Source organism: Brassica napus, chromosome A6 (assembly GCF_020379485.1).
Source record: "Brassica napus cultivar Da-Ae chromosome A6, Da-Ae, whole genome shotgun sequence".
NCBI lineage: Eukaryota > Viridiplantae > Streptophyta > Magnoliopsida > Brassicales > Brassicaceae > Brassica > Brassica napus.
Genome location: NC_063439.1, coordinates 19,979,883 through 20,004,141, shown reverse-complemented (window position 1 = coordinate 20,004,141; position 24,259 = coordinate 19,979,883). Strand labels below are relative to the sequence as shown.

General features: G+C 31.4%; 1 protein-coding gene and 1 pseudogene across 1 annotated transcript; both read right to left on the bottom strand.

The window, feature by feature from the left end:
* Positions 1-11,209: 11,209 nt before the first annotated feature.
* Positions 11,210-12,506, bottom strand: LOC125575853 (annotated as a pseudogene).
* A 7,961-nt stretch (positions 12,507-20,467) lies between these two features.
* On the bottom strand, positions 20,468-23,105 carry LOC106348190 (probable E3 ubiquitin-protein ligase WAVH2). Its single transcript, XM_013787874.3, has 2 exons — positions 22,544-23,105; positions 20,468-22,454 (listed from the first exon to the last, which is right to left on the bottom strand). Exons 1-2 carry the CDS (start codon positions 22,913-22,915, stop codon positions 20,700-20,702), a joined length of 2,127 nt encoding a protein of 708 aa, XP_013643328.2. The 5' UTR covers positions 22,916-23,105; the 3' UTR covers positions 20,468-20,699.
* Positions 23,106-24,259: the final 1,154 nt, after the last annotated feature.

The following is a 24,259-nucleotide window of genomic DNA, read 5'->3' as shown; positions in this document are numbered from 1 at the left end:
TTTTTAATGAAAATGTAAACCGCATTAATTGAATGTAGTCAGTAGATAATTTACCACTAATACAGTAATAGTGTAATAACGGAGAGAGAAATGTCAGTAAATACATACGTTACCTTTTGCTTATGCTAAAAACATCTCCAAAAAGACTCAGTACTATAAAATTTTGCAAACTATATATTTAAAATTTCAAAATATTCTTCTTCCAAATCAAAACTTCAAATTTAATTTCAAAATTATTTGTAATTTACATTATGCTCCTTATATTTATCATAATTAATATAAATCCATAAAACTTTATAGATAACTAGCACATATATAAAAATATTATAGTAATATTAATTAATAAAATCTTATATCAAAATATAAAATTATTAATAGAAATACATATTACATATTAAACTAAAAGCAACATACCATATTACTACATTTTTTTGAGCAATATCATATTACTAGATAAAATTATTTTCTTAGCTCCATTTTTTTTGTTACACAACATTTGTTTGGAAAATATTTTAGAAGTTTCGGAGAAAATTTACTAAACTATTAGTGCTGTTGTAATATTTAAATTTACGTAATAACTATGTCTTCAAGTATCTTCTTAAAACAACTCTATTAAGTTTCTTTTGTAATATTCTTGTTATCTAATTCTACTTTTAAAATATTATAAATCTTATTTTATTTTATTTTTAAAAATTATGTGTAAAATTTATATTTATAAAAATAAATTTAAAATATACAAAAGTTTTAAAAATTAAAACTATGAATGAAAAAAATACTTAAGAATCATAAATGTGATATATAATTAATTATAAGGACCAAGATACAAATATTTAAAGTTTCACTACTCAAAATTCTAAATTTGAAGTTTTGAAGTTTTTTTTTTGGAAAGTAAAAAATCTATATTTGAAGTTATAGAGTTTCTTTGGAAATGCTCTAATAGCACATTTCCTACTGATACAGATGTAACATATCATCAAAATTTAATTTAAGTTCCTTTTTAAAATATGTAAATATACATAATTAATATTAGAGTATGTGAGACTGTAAAATGTGTATCTTAAGAACTAAAATTGTGAAATTTGTAAAATTCATGAAGACCTTCAAAACTTAAAAAGCAAGTTAATCTCAAAATATTTTTAGCATATGTACCATACGTATTTAGGAAAGTTAACATTATTTGGTGTTGACATTATGTTAATATTACCTCTATATATATGCATCCAATGGCAGTGACGAATCCATGATTATATTTTAGGGGTGTCACTAATTGGGCTTGGTCTAACTTAAAATTAAAATGAATAGAATTTTTTTTAAAAAATGCAAAAGGAAGGTATGAACTCAGGTTGCACAATTAAAGACGGATCAGATGGGGAAAAAACAGACCAATTGAGCTACAGAATTTCCAATACCAGATAACAAATTTGCTAAAATATATTTTTAATCTGTGGCAGCTAATTCTCCTTTGTTCAAGATGGGTCCGGCTCTGTATGCATCTTGTATTTTCATATCAAACACAACACAATGATATCTATATTCTTATACTTTATAAACAACATAAAAACTGATAACATATTTCGTTGTTTTTGCTCAATTTTTTTTTTAAAAAACAACAGTTACAGGTTGTCCCATACTTAACAAAAGGCTTCAGCAAAAAAAAAAAAGAGCTTAGAAAAGTCATAAATTTCTAAGGCATGCGTAGCTTTAAAGTTTAAATTACATAGTTTGGGCCTTTGGGGGATAGGTCCATTTTCTTTGACAAGTTGTTTGTAGAGCCCGTTGAAACATTTTCTCGCTAGTAAATACTCTACAGCTTTTACATATCAGTTCAAGCAGTGACGGCATGAAAGGTTAAGGCTTTAACGGGCTTGGTAAATAAATATCAATTCTCTCATCTTTTGTTTACAATATTTGGCTCTATTGAGCTACAAATACATCAAAATCTGACACTAAACATTAACTGTGAAATGATTTGCATGTGTTATCACAACATTCAATTTCAACAAAAAAACATGTTTTAAAAAAAAATATATGACACGACATTAATTTTATTATGACATGTACGATTTTCGTTATAAAGATTTATATTTTTTTGTAAAGTTTTTAAAATATGGTGATGACTATTAATTCATATATATATAAATGTTTATTTTTGTCAAGATATATTAATAACTAATAACTCATATATCACCATTAAATTAATATATATATATATATATATATCAAATTAATATAAATAAGCTAAATATACTTACGAATATAATTTTTACATCAACTTATATATCATATTCTGTATAAAAATATACATTTTACCAAAATTAATTGTAAGCATGCATAAAAAATACAAAACTAAAGTAGTTTTACACGCTTTGTCAAATTAAAGTTGGTGATGGAGATATATAAAACTAAAGGTTTGACATCGATAATATATCTTTAAAACATTGAAATTCACTCGTGAACATATTGAAAATATATTTCTGTTTTGATCATCATTTTTCTCTTGTTTTTTACTTAATTTTTTGCTTTGTTGGTTCTGTTTTGGTTTGTTTTTGTGTAAAATGTTATGAGGAGCAAAAAAAAAAAAAAATTTAACTCCCAAAGAGATTATTTTTACTTTTGGCAAGGAGGGATGAGTGAAGTACATGCTCATTTGATTGGGTTCTTGCAATCACACTCTGGATTTGCTTCCTTCCCATGATCACAAGGAGAACACTTGACGGAAGAAGATGTTGTCGAGTCTTTGGAACTGTCAGAAGCTGGAATTAACTTATTGATATCTTAAACTTAACATGATGATTAAATATATTAAACTTACCATATAGTGGAGAGGGAATCAAAATGAGAAACATCATCATTAGATATCCAACTGTTGCATTCATCTTTCATGTACAAGAATGATCTTCTTTTACTTCTTCTCCTCTTTCTTCCTAAATGTTCTTAATGTTGATAAGACTGATCAGTTTGTGTTGAAGATACAAGATTTCCAAACATATAAAGAGTTAAAAAGGTTGGCAATAGGGTAATGTTTGAGAGGGTCGTGTGATTTATTAACTACCGTTCTTGTAATGTTCTTAATTGCAATACTCAAATTCTTCTTGGATTTATTTGTTTTGTTTTAGTCCTTGGAAAAAAAGAAAGTGATGATGTTTTACTTAGATTTTTCGGTTGCATGTAAACCTTATGTGTTTGATTCTTGGTTTTTCCCATTTGAAAGGTTGTATCAGTAGATAGTGAAGTTGTTATAGAGGAAAAAAGATCTTGCATCACATGTAAAAAATATTACTTTTTAAAGATGAACTAGATTATGATTCACGCTTTAAAAACGCGAAAATATTGTACTTCAATTTTTTGGTTGCATGTAAACCTTATTTGCTTGATTCTTGATTTGTCCCATTTAAAAGATTGCACCAGTAGATAGTGAAGTTGTTCCATAGGCAAAAAGATTTTGCATCACATGAAAATGATATTAACTTTTTAAAGATGAACTAGATTATGATCTTCGCTTTAAAGCGCGAAAATATTAACAAAATTTAATTGACGAAATAAAATGTGTTAGCATTTTTATTTTGTATATTTGAAAATATATAGTTATATTATATTTGAAAATATATAATATATTATATAATATATTACTTAGTTTTATTTTTCAATTATTTCAATCATTTTGTTATGAATTTTTAATAAAATCTATAGTGATATATTTTATTAATTGTGTCATGTATTTTTGATCAATTTTTAGCTATAAAGCTTACTTGATGTCAATTTATTAACTCTAACATTTTATTTATATACAATATTTAATTTAATATAAAACCTTATTTAAGTGTAAATGAATGTAATTTTCTATTTATGAAAGGATATAGAATCTAATCCATTACTTTAGTTAATTTTATATTAAACTAGGGTCGGTGCCCGCGCTTCGCGCGGATTACATGTTTAATAAAAGTCCAGTTCAATTAAAATTGGGGGTTTTGAAGTTTCTGAAAGGGTAAGTTATGTTTTGTTTATTTTATAATGCGAAGACGTTAGAAGCGGTAATCATTTTTTTTTAAACAACAGTAAGTTTTAATAATAAATTGTTTTGAGGAATTCAATATTCGTAAGAGAAAACAGTATTTCAGTGTGCCTATTTAATTGACGTAGGAATCGGTAACGTAAAATTTTTAAAAGTTGACTGGTGTCGTTTGCTATGAAGCTTAAGATAGCAGTTTATTCCTCTTTTGGAAGCGTTGTATGATACCAATATCGTTGTCAAAGTAGAAGCGCGATCTAGGTGTGGTTGTGAGTGATAGTTTTCATGAAAAAGTCAAATATTTGTAAGCATTTATTTTGACATAAAATTTATGTTTAGTTTATTACCTTCATGTAACTGTGGAATAATACTTGTGATGATTACGATTTGGTTTTTCCTGGTATATATGTGATTTAACTCCCTGAAATTAGAGGCCTCCTTGTCCAATAAAGTTAGACTTATCAATTTCGATCTACAAATAATTATTGTATTATATTTTGTTTAGTTGTAAACCAATTGTTATTTAATAAAAAGTTAGTACCTGTCTAAACGCAATCCAATGGTGATTTTTGAATCTGTGTAGTGGTTATATAAATCACTTCTTTGGATGAGGCATATGCGGCCAACAACATCTGTAGGAATAATTTGGTTTTAAGGACAAAAATTTAGTGTTTATTTGTATGTGAGAGAGTTATTGGTTTTTTTTTTACCTGGGAGGAAGTTGGTTGCATTTGCTAAGCTGATCAACTGGTGGTAGCGTTGGGGCCGGAATATGTATGAAGGGATCGGTTGAATGTTTTCTTGAATCAGTGTAATAATTGTTGTCTCATTAATATTGATTATGTATGGTTTAACGGTAAGCATGTACCGTTGGTTATTGGGAAGAAGATTAAAATATCTAATGTGATAAATTTTCCCTTCCTCGAAGCGTTGTTAGATTGTGTCAGACGTAGAAATAGACACCCTCCCTTCAATTATTTGTTCCTGTTTAGTGGTTAAAAACCATCATTTGAAATGCAGTTTGAATAATTAAAAGTAAATATTTTTAAGACAAACTTGGATATCAAGACAAATGAAAGTTGTTCATAGGAAAGCAATTTTATTTTTGTGATTTGTGATGGGCCACATCCTAATGATCCTAACGATTATTGGATGCGGTCTGAGGGTGTCGCCCCAATTGTTTTGATATTCTGCTGCATGTTCTGCACATATAAGAATGAGAATTATTTTGTATTGCCCATCTTTTATTAATTTTATATTTTTTTGAAGTGAACATAGTTATGGTTTGTTTGTTTTTTTTTAAATTATTAACATGGTTATTTAAAAATTAAAGTAGGCCGGCCCATAATTATTTGAATGAGGTCGAAGCATAAGTAACTGGAACTGGTAGTTGTAAATTTGTTGGGTGCATTTGATAGTAGAATTTAGTTTTTTTTTAGAAATTTATAGTGATTGTGTGTGAAATGAGGGGGTTGTGTTATTTTGGACGGACAATTTTAAGATGAAAGAAAACTTAGCCGGTTCCCACATTGTTAAAGGAAACAGTAGAAATAATAAATTGTCTGAAAAAATAGAAAATTCAAAAGAAAATAGTTTGACAGTTGAAATAAGTAATTGTCCGAAGGAAATAGTTTTACGAAGACGGTGATTTGGGTTAATGGGCTGGGCTGCGAGATTTTTTTTTTACCTGGCCCACCGGCAAATCGTAGACAAACCGAGATTTTTGTAAGCGACAACGAAGCCCAAATCTTTATTGCAATTTTAATTCGAAGCCCAATCCGCTAGTGGCATGGCAGTTTGATAGGTGGAGAATATTTTGCCTATGTGGCACTTCTAGAAAAGCTAGGATTTAGCTTCTTTTATATAGTAGGATGATATTATTTATAGTTATTTATATGTTAACAACGATTTTATTTGTTTGTGTTGCTTTTTCAATCTTCGAACAGTACATAGCCCTAAATTCTACAAAAATAAATTGTACTAGGAGAATCATCGCATATATATGTGGGAATGAATATTTATGTAAAACCTAAATTGTAATAGTTATTAATCTTTACTTTTGTTTAGTTTAGTTTTATATTTATATTATTTTTATTAAGCATCGTTTATGAGTTATTGAGTTATGATGTTTTAATATATTTGATTATGCAGAATATTTAATTTTGCTATGATATTTGTTTCTAAAATTCTTGTTTGATTTTTATATGATGTTAATTAGTTTCTTCTTGTTTGTATGGTTATTTCAATTATAATTTTTCGTTTTGTTTATTTTTATTATCACAAATCACTTATAAAATTTATAAACAAACAAAATTAAAAAAAATATTGTTTAAAATCTGTTTAAAATTTCATTATTCAAAATATAACTTTACATTTAAAAGTTACACAAAAAAATAAATTCAATTAAAGTTACCTTATGTTTTAGAAAACTTTCATGTAAATAACATATTTTGTTTTATTTTGTGAAGACAAAAATATTAAAGCTATAGCTGGCTCTGTTACATGTTATAAATGTTGTTTCGATAAAATGTTTAGTTAACTAAGTCATTCTTCTTTCATTATATAGTTACTTTATGATATTCACTTTGGTCTTTCAATTATTCAAGAATGAATGAATTTTTATACCAAAGATAATGGGTGTAAAAAACATAATTTTCGTGAATAAAATAGAATCTTAGATATTGAAATATCTATATTGATGGTTCAAACTTTAAAGAATTAGTTGCTTCTATACATAAGAATATGAACATCCATATATTATTAAGTTGAAAATTTTTAGTTATAGAGGAAAACTATAGATTTAGAAATTAAAAGCTGATCCTTCGGGCGGATAGCTTAGCACGTAATGCATGCAAGCAACTGTCCTTTGTCGTTCACATGGATGCGGAGTTACCAATATGGTTTACAGAGTCAACATGAGTCTGTAAATTTCTTGCTGAAAAAAAAAAGAAATTAAAAACTGATTAAAATAAAATTTTAAAGTAATTATGATGTTCGAGTAACGGGAAAAATTTATAAATAAGAATGTTTTAAAATTATGTCCTACAAGAAAATGTTTCTAATTAACGTGACCAAATTTATAAATAAGATTTTTTCAAAAAAATCTTAAAAAGATATTCCTGACTAATTTGATGTATTTATTTTACTAATGAGATATTATAAATTTTTATGTCATAAGAAAACTGATAAAGTCATAAAACCAACGTGATTTATGGAAAAATTATATTTTTTTTCTAAATTTGAGATTTTAAGAAAATTCATTTTTTAGTTAAAATGTTATAAATATAAAATAAATTTTTATATATTTATATATTAAATATATTTCCTTTTTGATACTACATTCTTTTGATATATAAAAAATAATTAGTTTTTCTTTAATTCTAGTTTTAGATATATTTTATATTAAAGAAATTATATATTATATTACTTTTTGATTTATATAAAAATCGGCTTTATTAAATTACTTGCTTTATATATATAAACTAATACTGATATATTAATATTAAAGATATTTTCTTTTATATTAAATTCATTTTTTAAAAGGAAATTCGTTTTCATTAAATTATATATGTTTTAAAATGTTATATATGTACTATTAAGGAGAAATTTTACTTTTACACTTTGTTTGATACCACTTTTCAATTTTACCACTAGTCTAGTGACATTTTCATAAATACTATGTTCATTAATGGACAAAAGACAATAGTATCCTTCCCTTATCTTTTCTCAATCATCGTTTTCTTCATCTCTCTCTTTTGGCGATCGATTTTCTCGGAGTCACCGGAGATCCGCCGTATCTCTCTCACACGACCGGTTCTCTGGGATTCCAAACCTCCACAATGTTGACTCATACTTCTGTACAAGATATAACCTTGCTTCACAATTAGCGCGCTTAGCTGTTGCCGTCTTCATAGAGCTTCGTTGTCAAATTCATGGAGATTCAGCTTCGTCGTTTTCATGGAAATTCAGCTTCGCCGTTTTCACGGAGCTTAGCCGCTGTTGTATGACAGAGAGGAAAGCCTCCTGATTTGAGATCCTCGTCGCTGATTGAATAGCTCGCTGGTTGTCATTGCATCCTCTCGTGAATCGTAACTTGTGATGATGGATGCGGTACTGCGTTTTGAGGGTTTAAGGTGGATTTTAAACTAAGGAAAGCTGGAGGAAAGGAGATTGTGCCTCCAATCATAACGATCAGCGTCACTTCGGGAGCCTATTAATGAGGCAAATCAAATAAAACATTCAGATCTTATAGCGACAAAAGGCTTTTGACTTAATCTTTTTTTTTTCTATCATGAATCAGTATAGTTCTGTTGGGACTGAGGAAAGTTGGGCATGATCTTACTTTGATGTGCTGGTTGGATTTCAGATAGTTACTTAAAGAAATGATTTTTTCTTAGGGAAAGCTTTAAACTTAGTTATGTGGTGTAATAGTACTGTTAGGCCAGAGTATTGTTTCGCAAAGCAATAATGCTTAGTGGTTCTTTGGTGTTACCAAGATACTGTTATGTTCTCTTTGGTTGTCCAAAGACATTTACTAATCTTTCTTCATGTCATTGTCAACTAGGAATGGAACATGCACATGCTACTGTTACTGTTGACACAAGTACTTGGTTCTATGCCTTTACTCATTGAACTAGTCTAGTCCTTCAATCTCTCTGCAGGTGAAACTGCTAGACCAAGTTCATTGTTTTATGTTTTACCAAGCAAAATTCCCTCATGTATCTTACGTTTTGTGGGACACACATTACAGAAACAATATTGGTAACCTTAGAAACTCATGTTCTGTCATCAACCACTTTGTCATCTTCCATAACGTTTCTTTTTCTAAAATGATGATTAATATTTCATAAATAATGTGTGTTTTTCTAGATAAGTTATCGATTGGTTAATGTTATGAAATAATCAGGAAATGTCTGTTCTTCTTCCTAGAATCATCCTCTTGATGGTTCATGTGATGAAGATCAAGATATGTTTTGTTTTCATGTTAAAAGGAAGCATGTGAAGAACATTGGACATATAGTATAACAAGGTTGCAACAGAGAGCCTAACAGATAAGTTATTTGGGACTTTTACCTTCATTACGGAAAAGATCTTATTGTTACAAAACAGACAAATCCACATGTTGTTTCCTTTCCAAGCCATCCAAAACACAATAAAACAGCAGGGACGCTCACTTCACTTCACTGTGGTTTCTTATACTATGATGGAAAACCAACAATCTCAACGTAAATGCAATAGCTAACTCTTTCCAGAGGTTTTCGCACTTGTCTCTAGTTCTGCTTCACGTACCTATGATTACAAAAGTGGATATATCTTTGGTAATATTAAGAAGCAAAAAGTAATTCGAAAATCAGTAATAATAGTTAACAAACTATTTCAAAGTCTATAAATCTACTTATAAGAATTTATAAAGCCAGTTACAAAAGTTTATAAGAGTTTATAAAATATTTTATAAATATAAAAATGATTTTATAAGAGTTCATAAATCATTTTATAAGGTTAATTAATAAGAACTTATAAAGAGATTATAAACCTTTTATAAAGGTTTATAAATATTTGTAGAAGTTTATAAAGGTTTCTAAAATGTTAATTAAGGGTCTATAACAAAGATTTATAAAAACAATTATAAAGATATAATTTATAAAAGTTTATAAAGATTTATAAAAATATTTATTCATAGTTTATAAACCGTTTATAAAGGTTTATAAAAAAATTATAAAGGCTTTATAAGAATTTATAAAAGGTATATAAACGGTTTAGAGGCTCTTCTAGAGCTGTTAGAAAAATATATATTCTGCTAGAAAAATATCAGAAGGGTTATAAATCGGTGTATAACACTTATAAAACTAAAATTAGTTAATAAAAATAATATATTATCTTAAAACCCCAAAAATCACCTTGTAAACCATAAATCAGTTTATAAATAATAAATCAGTTTATAAGACCTTATAAATTAATTTATAAAATTTTATAAGTATATATAAACTGATATGTATTTTGTAAGAATTTAGAAGGTTTTGTGTATCATTTATAAACTCCTATAAACAAATGTACCCATTAATAAAAGTTTATAATTACTTAAGTGTTTGTAAATTGGTTAAGAACAAATAATTTATAGAAACTATAAAAGAATAGATTTTAAAATTAGTTTATAATTTTTTAAAAAAATTTCATAATTGTTATAACAGCTATTTATTTATAAGAATTTGTAAATAATCATTATAAGAGTTTTTTATATATCATTTATAAAAGTCTTTATTTCATTTATAAAATTATTTAAAAAATTATAAGGTTTATAAGGGTTTATAAGTCATTTATAAGTGTTTATAAATGGTTTATAAATAATTGGAAATGTGTATGCATCAATCTTGTAGCCTGAATTGATGATTAGCAATTGCTTTATGTGGTTTTGTAGAACAATAGGTGATTATGCGAAATCATAAATGAGTCATTTTGATAGTAAATCACTATTATTAATTTTAAGTATTCATAAATAGTTTATAAATTAATTTCTAAGGGTTTATAAATTAACTTATAAGGGATTATAAACTGATTTATCAGAGTTTATAAACTGGTTTTTTATTATAAAGGTTTATAAGTTAATTTATAAGAGTTTATGAACTGGTTTGTAAGGATTTCTAAGTTAATTTATTATAAATAATAATAAGTTGATTTATAGAATAGAGTTTTATAAGGGTTTATAAAATATTTATACAGGCTTATAATAAGTTACCGTTGTTCAACATCACACAGCTCTCCCTGCAAAAATATTCAAACTCCATAGACAAATAAATATTTAGCAGGATCATGTTTACTTTTGGTGAAATATTTTGACCTTCTGCCATTTGCAGCATCTGTGATCTCCGCTCGAGTTGGAAGACCATTGACAAGTTAATTTATAAGAGTTTATGAACTGGTTTGTAAGGATTTCTAAGTTAATTTATTATAAATAATAATAAATTGATTTATAGAATAGAGTTTTATAAGGGCCTATAAAATATTTATACATGCTTATAATAAGTTGCATTTGTTCAACATCACACAGCTCTCCCTGCAAAAATATTCAAACTCCATAGACAAATAAATATTTAGCAGGATCATGTTTATACTTTTGGTGAAATATTTTGACTTTCTGCCATTTGCAGCATCTGTGATCTCCGCTCGAGTTGAAAGACCATTGACAAGGGTTTTCACGGAGGACGAGTTGCTGAAGTACAAGGTGACGGTGGAGGACGGGATGAGGCTGGCGAAAGAGTATAGTCCCATTCCGAGAATAGATTGGAAAAGAAAACCGCTTCGTTAGCCATACCCGACCCTTCTTTATTCTCTCCTACATCAAATCTCATTAATTACTTCTACACCTTCCATTGCCTTGCAAGCTGCTGCAAGATCATCCAGACCAGAGTGTATATAAACCATTATAAATAACTTAGAAACCATTACAAATGATCTATAAATCTTCAGAATTATTTATAAACCTTTATAAATTATATATAATTCCTTACAAATAATTTATAAACCATTATAACTAATATAAACATCTTATAAACCATTATACATGTCTCATAGGCCGTCATCTTATTTGTCTCTAATTGGAACTTCTCAAACCATATCTAATGAATACTTTAAATCAAGGATTCAAAACACTCAAGGAATGAGACTCGTGAAGTAGAGAGATGGTGAAAAGAAAAAGGATACAACCTGAGATCTTTCATCGATCATTAACGTCTTCTTCTGGTATAACCTTTGTGACACAAGCATACATAGAAAGATACAGCCTGATATCTTTGATGGATCATTAACGTCTGCTTCTAACCTTTGTGACACAAGCATACATAGAAAGCTTCTTCCTGCAGATAAAAAGAGGAGTTGAGAAGCCCAATATCTTACCAAACATTCAGAAGAAGCAACTGCATCTTACTCAGCTCTCAACTCGTCTGGTCTTTACTCTTTAAAGATTGCCACTTTTCATCAACCAATGTCCATTGTGCATTCAGGTCTTTGAGTTCATCAGCAACAATTGTATTGACAGACAGAACACAGACTTTTCTTGTCACTGAACCAAGGGACTAGAAACTAAAGTATATACACTTATCTAAGCTCGTCATTTATCTTGCTTTCTAGTTACATATCTTCATCAAGCTCTTTCTGAAGACGCTCAATGTCATCGTCTCCTGTTGATTCATCTGAATAAGCTTCCTCTGTTTTCTTCTTACAATCTGCATTTTTTTTTAAAAACAAAACAAAACAAATTGAACACTTTTATATTGTTGATTCTTGTAAAGTATCAGTCTTTTGAAGTTTTCTAGAGACCCAAGTGAAGAAACTAACCTTTAATAGATTTCTGAATCTGATTGAAATCCTCATCGCAAGCGAAGTGATTGAGTGGTTGAAGCTTTGCGCGCGATACGACGTCAAATCCGTTCTTGGAGTTCAGTAAGTTGATTAAATCGTATCCGTAGGAGATTATATCTTTAATATCGGAGCTCTCTCTCATTTCTGGTGCTCCGACTTGTACTTCTAAAGCAGAAAATTAAAATTAAAATCATTAGATCAAACCAACAATACAATGAAAGGTGTGAAGAAGGCTTACTATAGACCAAAAGCACCAGTGGCGAAGAGAGCAGTCCGAATCCCTCACTCATCGTTACCTGAAATGAGAGGCGTATTCAATTGCGATCTCACAGTCACCGATCGGATCGGAGAGGATACCTCCGGCGAGAGAAACCTGACCGATATCTCCGGCGAGAGACACATGTCGTGGGGAAGAAGGAGAGTAGTTTAGGTTTAATTATTTAAGGGTACAATGGTATTTTGACCATTAAAAATCTGGTGGTATAATTGATTAGTGTATAAATGAAAAGTGGTATTAGGAAAGTGGTATTAGTGGTAATTCTCCTACTATTAATGCATGATCCTATCTAATTTTAACCTCTGCAATACCCTTTTATTTACTATCTATACCACTGATTTTCCAAAGATTTTGATTCCTTCGTTAAGGTTACTAGCTTAATTATATACATAAATTATTTTATGTATTATATGTTTTTTTCATATCATCAAATACTAAATATATATTTAATAATTAAAAAATCAGTAACTATTACATATATAATCAAATAGGTGTGAACATATAAATAAATTTTATTAGTTTTTCTATTTGATATGTTATATAATTAAATTTAAATGATATCAGCATATATATAGTATATTTTTAATATTAATATCTATTAAATGTGCTTTCTACTCATATGATTTTTTTATCACTTGTATCTTTTATAACAAAAACATTAAACTACTAATAACAAAACAAATTGTGGGATTAATAGATTAGTAATTTATATTTTTTTTTTAAATTAAGATTTCAATATTTGTTCAAAGCTTTTATCAAAACGAATTAATGAATAAATGTGATAAATGTAATTAATCATTCTAAAAATCAATGTGATATGACACGTAAAAAACTGATTTTTCAAATAATAATATAGAATTTCATTATTTTTAGTTGTAGTGAACATTAATAAATCATATGCAAGTTGCTATGAATGATATGTTAGTATTTTGTCCATTAGTTCCAGATTCTTCGGCCACTGACCATCCGGAATCACGTCTCTAAGTGGACCTTCCACATTAGTTGATCATTTAATTCAATTTTTAACACCCAAATCATTGCAACTTGGCGCTAGATTTAGGGTTCGAATGGTAAAAGCAGTTCAAGCGGTGCAGATCAAGCAGAACATGCAGATCAAGCAGATTAAGAGCAGATCATGCAGATCAAGCAGATCATGTGGGAGAAAGACAGAACAACGGTTGAATTGGTCCAACCATATTTTAAATTTAAATTTTACATTAAATTAATTAATTATATATATATATATATATATGTATATATATATATAAGTACAGCTACAAAATTATTCTCATGCAATTTTATCATTGTTAGAATCTAAAATGATATCAAAATAAAATGATATAAAATATGACAAACTCAATTTATTTAAATGGTTATTAGAAAACGTATGAAATTTTTATGATTTTTATAAAATTATAATTTTTAACTTAATTAAAAACCAGCTTTTAGTATCGAATCAGATCACGATTTTAGCATGTTTGACCGGTTTTTTATTTGGATTTACCGGTATAACTCAAATCCGGTTTTTAACACAACCAGAAACAAGTCGAAAAAATAAGTCACGGTCTGACCAGTTTGATCTACCGTCTCTGGTCCGATTTTGAAAACATTAATTACAATTTATAATGATAAAAGCAATTTAAAAATATATTATATATTTAAATAATAAAAATAACAATAATATACATAATATACAAATACAATACGTAAATAACAATAAATATTTCACTAAAGTTATGTTACTAAAATTTAAAATTAAAAAAATGAAAATATTAGTAATTAACCAAATATTTCTATTTTCTATTAAAAAAACATCTCATTGTCTACTTATCTCTCTTTTTATATGATATGTGAATTTTTAATTATGTAAATGTATAATATTGTAGTTTAAATATGGTTAGTATTAAATATAAAAGATTATAGAAGATTATTAAATATATTAATAATTTGTAATAAAATCATTTATTGGTCAAAAAAGAAAAAAAGTGGGAGAACATCACCAAATAGTAGTGGACAGAACTGCATGTGGGAGATCTGCTTTTTCACAGAAAAAGACAAAAAATTCTGAACTGCTTGCAGTTCTCCTGCCAAATAAATTTTAAAAACAGAAAATGGTGAATGTGTGATTCAAGTGCAGTTCTCCTGCAACAGCAGATGATCTGCCTTTCTCCTGCCTCCCATTCATAACCTTATAATGCTTTTGTCAATGATGGTATGGACTATGGAGTAGTTACATCAACAATTGTTAATAGCATTCTTTTTGTCCCTCCCTAGTAGATTAAATATAGTAGTATAGTTTCATCTTTAAGAACCAAAAAAATAAGGGACTCAGCTAACCCTACAAATCATTATATTATTGGAGACATAATCTCTATAAATTAATAATGTTTCTACTTTCAAATTTTATTATTAATTTATACGAAATATTAATTTACAAAAAATTTTTATTTAAATTTCTTATTTTAAAATATATTATTCTAAGGTAAATAAAATATTTGATTTTAGTTTATAGACATTAATTGTTATTTTTGAAATTTGAAATTTATATATTGCATAGAACTTAAATGTGTAGATATAATATCATCAAAAATATATTAAGTGCTAAGAAAATATAAAAATAATTTCATTGTGAATATAAAACAAATAATATAATCATAAGTTTTTACTTATATAAAATATATATACATATAAAGTATTAATGAGACCATATATTTACATAGATTTTTCTAAAAAAATATTATTTTATTATTTTATGAATTTGTGTCAAATTTTGAACCGGTCCAAGCTAAGACCGGCAAAATTTATTAATAAAGATTATTACTTTATCGATTATTAATTTATAGATGCTTTAATGTATATATCTTTTATAAAATATTCATTCTCTCATGGAAAATAAATAAAAATCCTTATTTACTTTTACCAAGTTTAACCTTTATACTCGTTTTCAAGGTACATCTTTTTTTTTTGGTCTAAATGTTTTTTTTTTTTTTGAAACTAAGGTCTAAATGTTAAGCAAGGTACATCTTTCAAAATGACATATATGCGATGTGGATTGTTTATGATATGATCCAAAGTACTGATATGAGCGCCAATAGATTTTGAGAGAAACCTCAGTCAACGATTTTTCCCATAACATACAACAGTCTATTTATGTTTGGTCTCATAGTATTTAATCATTGAACCGCCTGGAATCCCTTTTTATCCTTGTAATCCTTTAATTTAACATTAGGCGATAACGATGACCACATGAGAAATCATGATTTAAGATATAAAGTATAATAAATCCATTAAATTTGAACGGCACGATAATATAAACTAGGTCTAAATTTACTTTTGATTTTGAAGTCCAGCGTTGCAAGCACACTCTCTAATAATCCACCACACCACACTTTTGCATTTTATAGTTTATAAAAAAAGAAGAGTTTATTACACACATGGGCAGTTTTAAGTTTTCTTTTACATAATAGAGCAGTTCCCACTACAGAAGTAGTTTTTCAATGGAAAGACTCCAAAAAGCGTAACTGGTCATTTCATTTAATTAGGTTAATTATTTTATTATATTTTTTGGTTTGGTTTTTGAATTTCAAAACGGGAGTAGTGGGGTCATGTTATTAATTACTGTCACCTTTACCTTTTGACAAACATCAGTTACCGAGAATAAATCTCGAAACTCTGTTTGAGAGGAATAGGAGGCGATTTCCAGCCGGTGAGAGAGTTTAACAACGTACGTTGAAGATTCCGGCAACAATGTCGAGGAGACGGAGTCTGTGGGTGGAAGTGAACGTAGGTGATTAGGGTGATAACTGCTTTGATTTTTTATTTTGTTTCCCTTTCTAAATAAATATCTTTGTGTTTCCGAAGGTGACGAAGCGGTGGAGGATATCGAGGGGGGAGGGGGAGCGGCGAAGAGGCGCATGGCCTTCATGATTTTAAAGAACTTCTGGCTGGGAGGATTTTTTCGACAGACCGATTCTCAAGCGAGAGACATAATCTGAAATCTGGGAATCTTGGGAATGTTGAAGAGAATGAAATGGGAGCAGAGAGAAAGAAAGAAGTTCAATACATACAGGTTGCATACGGTTTTGATCTAAACGAAACATATATTTTGTGTTTTGTGTATGTACATTTGTTTGTGTACACGAGTACATTGGGTGAGCACGATGATGTATACGAAAATGTTGGTGTATGCATGTATATGTTAAAGAGATATGAAAGTCATATTCTACTGCCATTTGAGAATCAACTTCATTAAGCTTTGTATAATGATATGTAATTCATATTCTACTACCATTTGAGAATCAACTTCATTAATCTTTGTATAATGATATGAAGTCATATTCTATTACCATTTCATCTTTGAATGGAATTAGTTTAATTTTTCAGTGATGTACACATGTACACTACCATATGTATTGTACACATATATGTTACCAACATTTAATGTATACATGTACACACGTACACTAACGAATGTACATAACTTTACAACATGTTGGACATCTAACATCAATCTCAAACATATGTGTACATGTAAACATCTGATAAAATAAGATATGTATATTGTACACATTAGCCCTTATCGATAGTGAAAACATGTGTACATGTAAATTTCTTTTGAAAGTATATATGTTAAACATGCAAACATATTTAGAAGTGTTAAAAAGAATAAAAGCCTTCCAAGATCTAGCTTTCAATGCATAACCATCAGTGCCTGTGAAATATTTTCCGCAAATCTCGTCCCATCGATTTATTCCAATATGGGAGCATGCTTCCATATAGAAAGATTATTGTTTGATGTACAATGTGATTGTGTACATCCCATGCCGTGTACATTCTGTACAATGTAATCGTGTACATCTATGTCGTGTACAAATTGGTTGTGTACACGTGTAGATCTCATGTATTCTATGTCGTGTACAATGTATTTTTGGAGACTAATCTGCACATTTTAATGCTATGGGGCCATAATAAAAATAATCAAAAGCCAGCTGATTATTTCTGAAAGATTGTTGTTTTCTACACAATGTGATTTTGTACATCCCATGTCGTGTACTCGTGTACATCTCATGTCATGTATAATGTGATTTTGGGGACTAATCTGCACATTTTAATATTTTGGGGGCATAATAAAAATAATTAAAACCGAAGGACTATTTCTGAAAAAGATGAAACTCATCCATTGATGTCGCTCGGTCTATCTTTTCGTTGGATCTCGTTGACGACGATGGCGAGCAGGCAACGACGGAGCAGAGACACAGCAATGAGAATTAATTCCTATGGCGGCGAAGGCTGAAAGCACGACCCGAGATGGAGCAGTCATGGGCTTGAGACGTGGAGAAGCCGATGTTAACGAGACGCGACGAAGAGCAACGACCACCGGTGAACGAGACCTAACATCGACGCCATCTTGGACAGAGGAGCTGAGGGCGGAGAGGAGGTGATGAATTGGAGCTTTTCGACTGTAACCCGTTTATTGACCTGTCAACTCCAAGCACCAAAAGAATCAACTTTTCTTTAGCTTTCATCATCTAGGATTCCGTAATTCTCGAACCCAGAACTCAAGTTCGTCAAAGCTCGAGTCCTCGACGACAATTTGGTCATACGCCGTTGGGATATTGATTATTTTCATTATTTGGTTAGGTTCATAGATGTGAAGCTATTGTAGAACATGAAAAGCATGGCTTGTGAGATTTGAGAAAAAAATGTAGGAGTAAAATCGATGAGGGAGAGAGAAAGATATTAGGACTCAAGTGCATTTAAATGTTTAGTTGACCAATTTTATGGTTAGTTAACCTAACTAAATGAAACGATCAGTTACGCTTTTTGGAGTCTTTCCATTGAAAAACTACCTCTTTAGTGGGAACTGCTCTATTGTGTAAAAGAAAACTTGAAACTGCCCATTTGTGTAATAAACTCAAAAAAGAATGAGTCATTTACACTCTAGGACAGTTTTCAAGTTTTATTTACAGGATAAGACAGTTTCCGCTAGTGGGGTAGTTTTTTCTAACTAGAAACCAAACCATTATCACTAAAGTCATTTATCTAACTAAAGTGGTCCTACCATGTTAATTATTATTATTTTTCTTTGGAACACAAAGAATTTCTTATTATTGGTGGACGTGAAAGAGGATTAAACTTGATAATAATTTTATTTTGGAGCACAACTTTCTCTTCTCCACTTCGATCTTCTTCTTCTCCACCTTGACCTTCATCCTACGACAAACACCGCCGCCGGCTCAGTCTCCGACTCTGTTTCCGATCTCCTACTTTGCGGCGAGTCTACAATTCATCATCACCAGATGGTCACTCTCGCGCCGTCGCGTCTCATCTTCCTCAAGGTCTTCAATTCGGTGGCTCGTCAAGCTCCATTGTACTTTCCTCCGTGACCTCTCCTCCTTGCCAACCGTCGGCGAACCAAACCAGGGTCTCTCAAACCTCGACGGGACTTGTTCCTAAACCAAGGTTCTTGTATTTGCAAGACTGGTCCTTTAGCTTTCAACTATTTACAATTTAGCCTTAAAAATTACAGATTTGTACACAAATTACTTGTACAATAATATATTAACACCATATAATTTCACAACATGATTATACGGGCACAAAAATAATATGTGTACATGAGTACATTTTCACATGTGTACATTGTATATTACTAAAGGAACGATTGTACACATGTATAGTAAATTTATGTACACATGCAATATTTTCGGTGTACACAAATATGATGTACACAAAATAAAACATAAATGCAAATTTATAGCTAAAACTTTGCAAAATAATTATTGTATTGCATTTGTGTTTTATTTTGTGTACATCATGTTTGTGTACACAAAGATATTGCGCGTGTACATACTTTTAGTGTACATGTGAAATAAGTGAAAAATGAAAAAAAAAAACTTTGTAGATAAGGACATGGATCATGAATGTGTAGCTTACGTGAAAGGATTAGTTTTCATGTTCGTGAATAATACTTATTTTATTGATAGTATAAGTGTTGATATTGTTTCTTACATTAACTTTGTTATATGTGTACATGTGTACAATCGTTGTTGTGTACGTATTTGTTTTGTGTACACACATCTGCTCAGTCAACCCCCAAATGTTACTCTGTTTTTTTTATATTTGTAATGTTGATACTCTTAACTATAACAAAACAAAAGCTTGGAAGTTTGGGAGAAAAATAGAACAGACTTCTTCACAAATAAAAATATTTGGTTAAAAATAAATTATACAAAAGATGAGGGACCAGATTTTTAAAAATTCCAAAGTTGGCCATTGTTGCTTTCGAGCTTCTCATAGGACATAGGTGGTGGCTGTGACAAAAAGGGGCAAACCGACGACAATTCTGGAGCTTCAGAACCAGTGCCACAGTTTTGAATCACGTTTTAGAATTCGAGGCAGAGGTTTATCCATTGAACGAGAAAGCTTGTATACATCATGATTATACCACCATCAGAGATATAACTTGACATATCTCAAAAGATAGTTTGGATAATAAATATATTGATTATAAACATATTTCTGAAAAAAATGTTTTAGAAAAACAACATTTATTTTACAAAAAGAAAAATAAAGAACTCAAGAGAAGAAAATGAAGAAGAAGAAGATATATGGGACCCACTTTAGTTACAAACTGACTAGCTCGTTTAGGATAAAAGGAAGGTGTTAGTAGAAACTGTCTTGGTAGCATAAACTGTCCTATTGTGTAATAATAAACTTAAAACTGTCTTATGGTATAATTATTTCAAAAAGAATACATCATTTATTTATTTCCACTTTTTCAGTCAGAAATTTGGATTTTCTTAAAATTACAAAAAGGAAGATGATAAAAGCTAAAAAGACCAATTAATTCTCCAATACCAATCTCTGCATTACAAAAAAGGCCACACCCGTCGGCTACTGCTTGTCGCAATCATGCACCTATAGTGTCCCTTTCAAAAAATCACACTTCTATCATTTTATACTTATTATTATTTCCTTACTAAATTATTGGTTTCTGAAATAATTATATACCATACCTTCAAAAATAACTAAGATTTTTTAAGAGAAAAAAAAAACTTAAAATCTGGCGTTTTCCAAGCCGTGCATGTCGCTGACTCGGTTTAAATGCTTCCTCATGATAGCCACTTTCGCCAATTTCTCGGCCGCTTTCCAAGCCGAAGTCGGCGTAAGTTGCTCAGGTTTCTCTTCGGTTCGGTTTGCTAAACCGATTCTCGGTTTCAACCGGCTTAGCTCAGCTAACTCAGCGTCCAGGCTCATTAAGCTATCATCAGAAGCGTTTGACCGAGCCGTCGTTAGAAGCTGATATGCTCCAGCAAAATCATCACGCTCAATCAGCTTGCGTGAACCAGCTACAGCGCGACACACCAAGTGTGTATTCCTCAACCGTTCGATGCTCGAAGATGCGAATCGGACGGCCTGTGGCCGTGGGATCAAAAAACGTTTTTCTTTCGGACAAGGCAATGGCTGAAGCGTCGCGGGGTCAACGACCGAAGATCGTACGGACATTACATGGTGGGACCCGCTCGACGAAGAAGTCGGTACTTTGAACTCAACAAGATATTCTCTCTCCTCCTCCGCGAACAGATCGCCGACGATAACAGCCGAACCGGATCCGAAACTCCCCGACCGACCCGTTAAAGAGTAAACCGCTGAAATCTCAGTCAACGGAGAACCGGAGACTAAACCGAGATTAAGCTTGACGTCATGGAGAACCACGTTTAGCAAAGAAGCGATTCGCTCCGTGAACGCGTCTCGAAGCGGCGCGTGATGCAACGCGCTTGGAGAAGCGATCGAAACGGAGTGTACCGGGATCTCCGAACGATAGAAGCGCGTGGTGGAAACGGCGAAAGGCACACGCGCGGAGTTTAGTTTAGCTTTCAAAACCGCCTCCGGCTGATCCTGACCGTCGGATAAAACAAAAATACTAGCCGACGGATTCCTCTCCCTCCGATCTTCAACGACTTTAACCGCTTTCTTCAACGCGTCGTTAACGCTCATCCCCCCGCCGCCGGCGGTTTCGATTCCGACGAGTGCGTCGACGATTCGCCGCGCCGATCGCCGTCCTTTATCCGTCATCCGTCGTAACGGCATTAACCGTTTCGATCCCGTCGAGAACACGACGATTGAAAGCCGATCCATCTCCCGGAGCAGAGAGATCACCAGTCTCAGCGCGTGCTTAACAGTCCGCAAGCTCGCTCCGCCGCTGCTCAAATCGAGAACCGTCACCAGATCTATCGACGGCCTGCTCGCTCTAATCGCGTCCGCCGTCGACGACGACGGTAAACACGCCTTCAGTTTCATCACGACGACGTGCGTCTCGATCCTTTTCCCTGTTTCCACGACGGCGGATTCCGGCAGCATTTTAACCTCTAGAGTCCCGGAGATGGGAGGAATCGAACCAGAAAACGTCGCCGGAGTAATTGAAGAATCGGAAAAGAATCCGGGGAACTCATGGCCTTCTTCGTCTACGTCGTCGTTTTCGTCTGATTCCGGTATGCTGTTGAAGTGAGCAAGAGAAACGGGCGAGTAAGCTAAGGTCTCGTCGTCGTTGTACACTCTTAACGATTTTCCCGTCTTGATTTCTCGGATCTCGGGTCCTCTCCCCGGGTCGGATTCTAAATTCACAGACTCAGCATCCGACCTCGGCGTGTAATTCCAGGCGGCGGAACAGAACGGGCAACGTTTGCCGTCTAATTTAACGGCGCAAGAGAGGTGAAAGGAATGTGAACACTCCGCCGTGAAAATCGCCGTTGAATTGATTTGACCCGAGTTCAATCTCTGTAGGCAAATCCCACATCTGTTATTATTACTCTGCATTAAAAAAAGAAACAGACTTTAATTAGTTTACCCCTGTCTGAAAATCTATGAAATTAAGGAAACTGATTACAATCAATCTTTACTTTGTTGAGAAGAAGTGTGGCACGGAGGAGAGAAACGCCGCCATGAGTGGATGATGATTTAGGGGAAGAAGGGTTAGAGAGAAGCTTAGGAGTTGAGCTGTTACTGGTCCTTGGAGTTGCATTGCTCGTAGTCCTGCAATGGAGCTTGGGACTTGTGGGAAGAGATGGGTTAGCGGCTGAGGTTGAAGCGGCGGAGCGGCATCCGATTCCGCTACCACGGCCGCTGCCGCCTGGAGACTGGACACGGGGAGTTGATGGGTTTGAGAAAAAACCAAACTTTGATCGGAGTCTTGGTGTAGGAATGTGTGATGATGATTGTTGTTGATTACTTGAAACGGAATTGCAGAACGCTTTTCTCCAACCAAACACCATCTCCAGTTTAACAATGAAGTAAACGTTCTTTGTTTTATTTCTTTCCTATCTTCTTCTTCTAAATTTGTCCAAGTAATTTATATAGAAAGATGATGGAGCTTTGGGTATTTGATCATAAGGAAGATGGAGAAATTAAATAAGATAAAGACTAGAGAGAGAAGAAAGATAATTTCTTCTTTAGTGATGCTTCCAAACATTTAATAATTTTTAATTGTAGCAAATATTAAAAGGAAAAAAAAATGTGACTTTTTATACTATCCATTTGCATGTAATTGCTTGCCTCGAAGAAAATCACTACTGAATCACTGATTCGTTTAGTTTTCTTGCTGGTCAAATTGTTACTATAATCTTTGTTTATGAATTAGTATGTCTCATAGTATCTCATTTCATATTTCAGTTGTTTCATTGGGATAGACGATAACAATAAATATGTCAACGCTGCAACCGACCCATATGCAATGTGAGATTTCATTTAACTAAAGACGCGGAGATCTTTGTCTCCATTTGCAATATGATCTTTCTTTTCCCATTTCATTTTACTATTTTATAAACAACTGAATCTAGTTGAAAATAGGAAGAACACATGTTTAACCCCTTGTGCGATAAGTAACCAAACAGAAGTTTCAACTTGACTAAACGTACGTACTTATCCAGTATAAGTTTATAACTTGGTGAATTTGGATTCATATACTGTATATAACTTTTCAATATAGAGAACTAAATCAAAATTTCTCGAATACGCTAAATTGTTCGAAATGTAAATTCTGATCTGATAGTTTGTATCGCCGGGGAAACATAAAAACAGGTGACTCGAAGAAAAATTCATGTGGCACGTGATGGAATCCGAGTGATTACCGGTAAGCATGTTTTGTAAAAATATATATACAAATAAAACTGAAGATTGCAGAGAAACTTATCAAGTTGTGTCGAGCTGAATCGTAGATAGTAGATGGGCAGAGGTCTAGATGTATTTATTGTTGGACTGTACCTTTTGTCAAAGTCAAGTATCTTTCCACATTACTTCTACTGTTTTACTTCTAGGTCAGTTTAACTTTTAATTAGGTCAATATATATTGATAATGATCTAATAACGTTATCACACACGTAAATGCAGAGCTATGCTGACTTGATGAATTCATCTTAAGTTTTGGGAATATGTGATAAAAGTTTGGATGTTTGATAGAGAAAGGTCGAAGTGTTCTCATATTTTTACCAACAAAATTATATAAATTTATCCACAATTCGAAAGATCCAGATAATTATAAACAATACGGAGACGACAAGAGCTAATGATATGACATAAAGATTAAAGTGGTCCATCAAGTTTTGAATTCTTGCTATGGC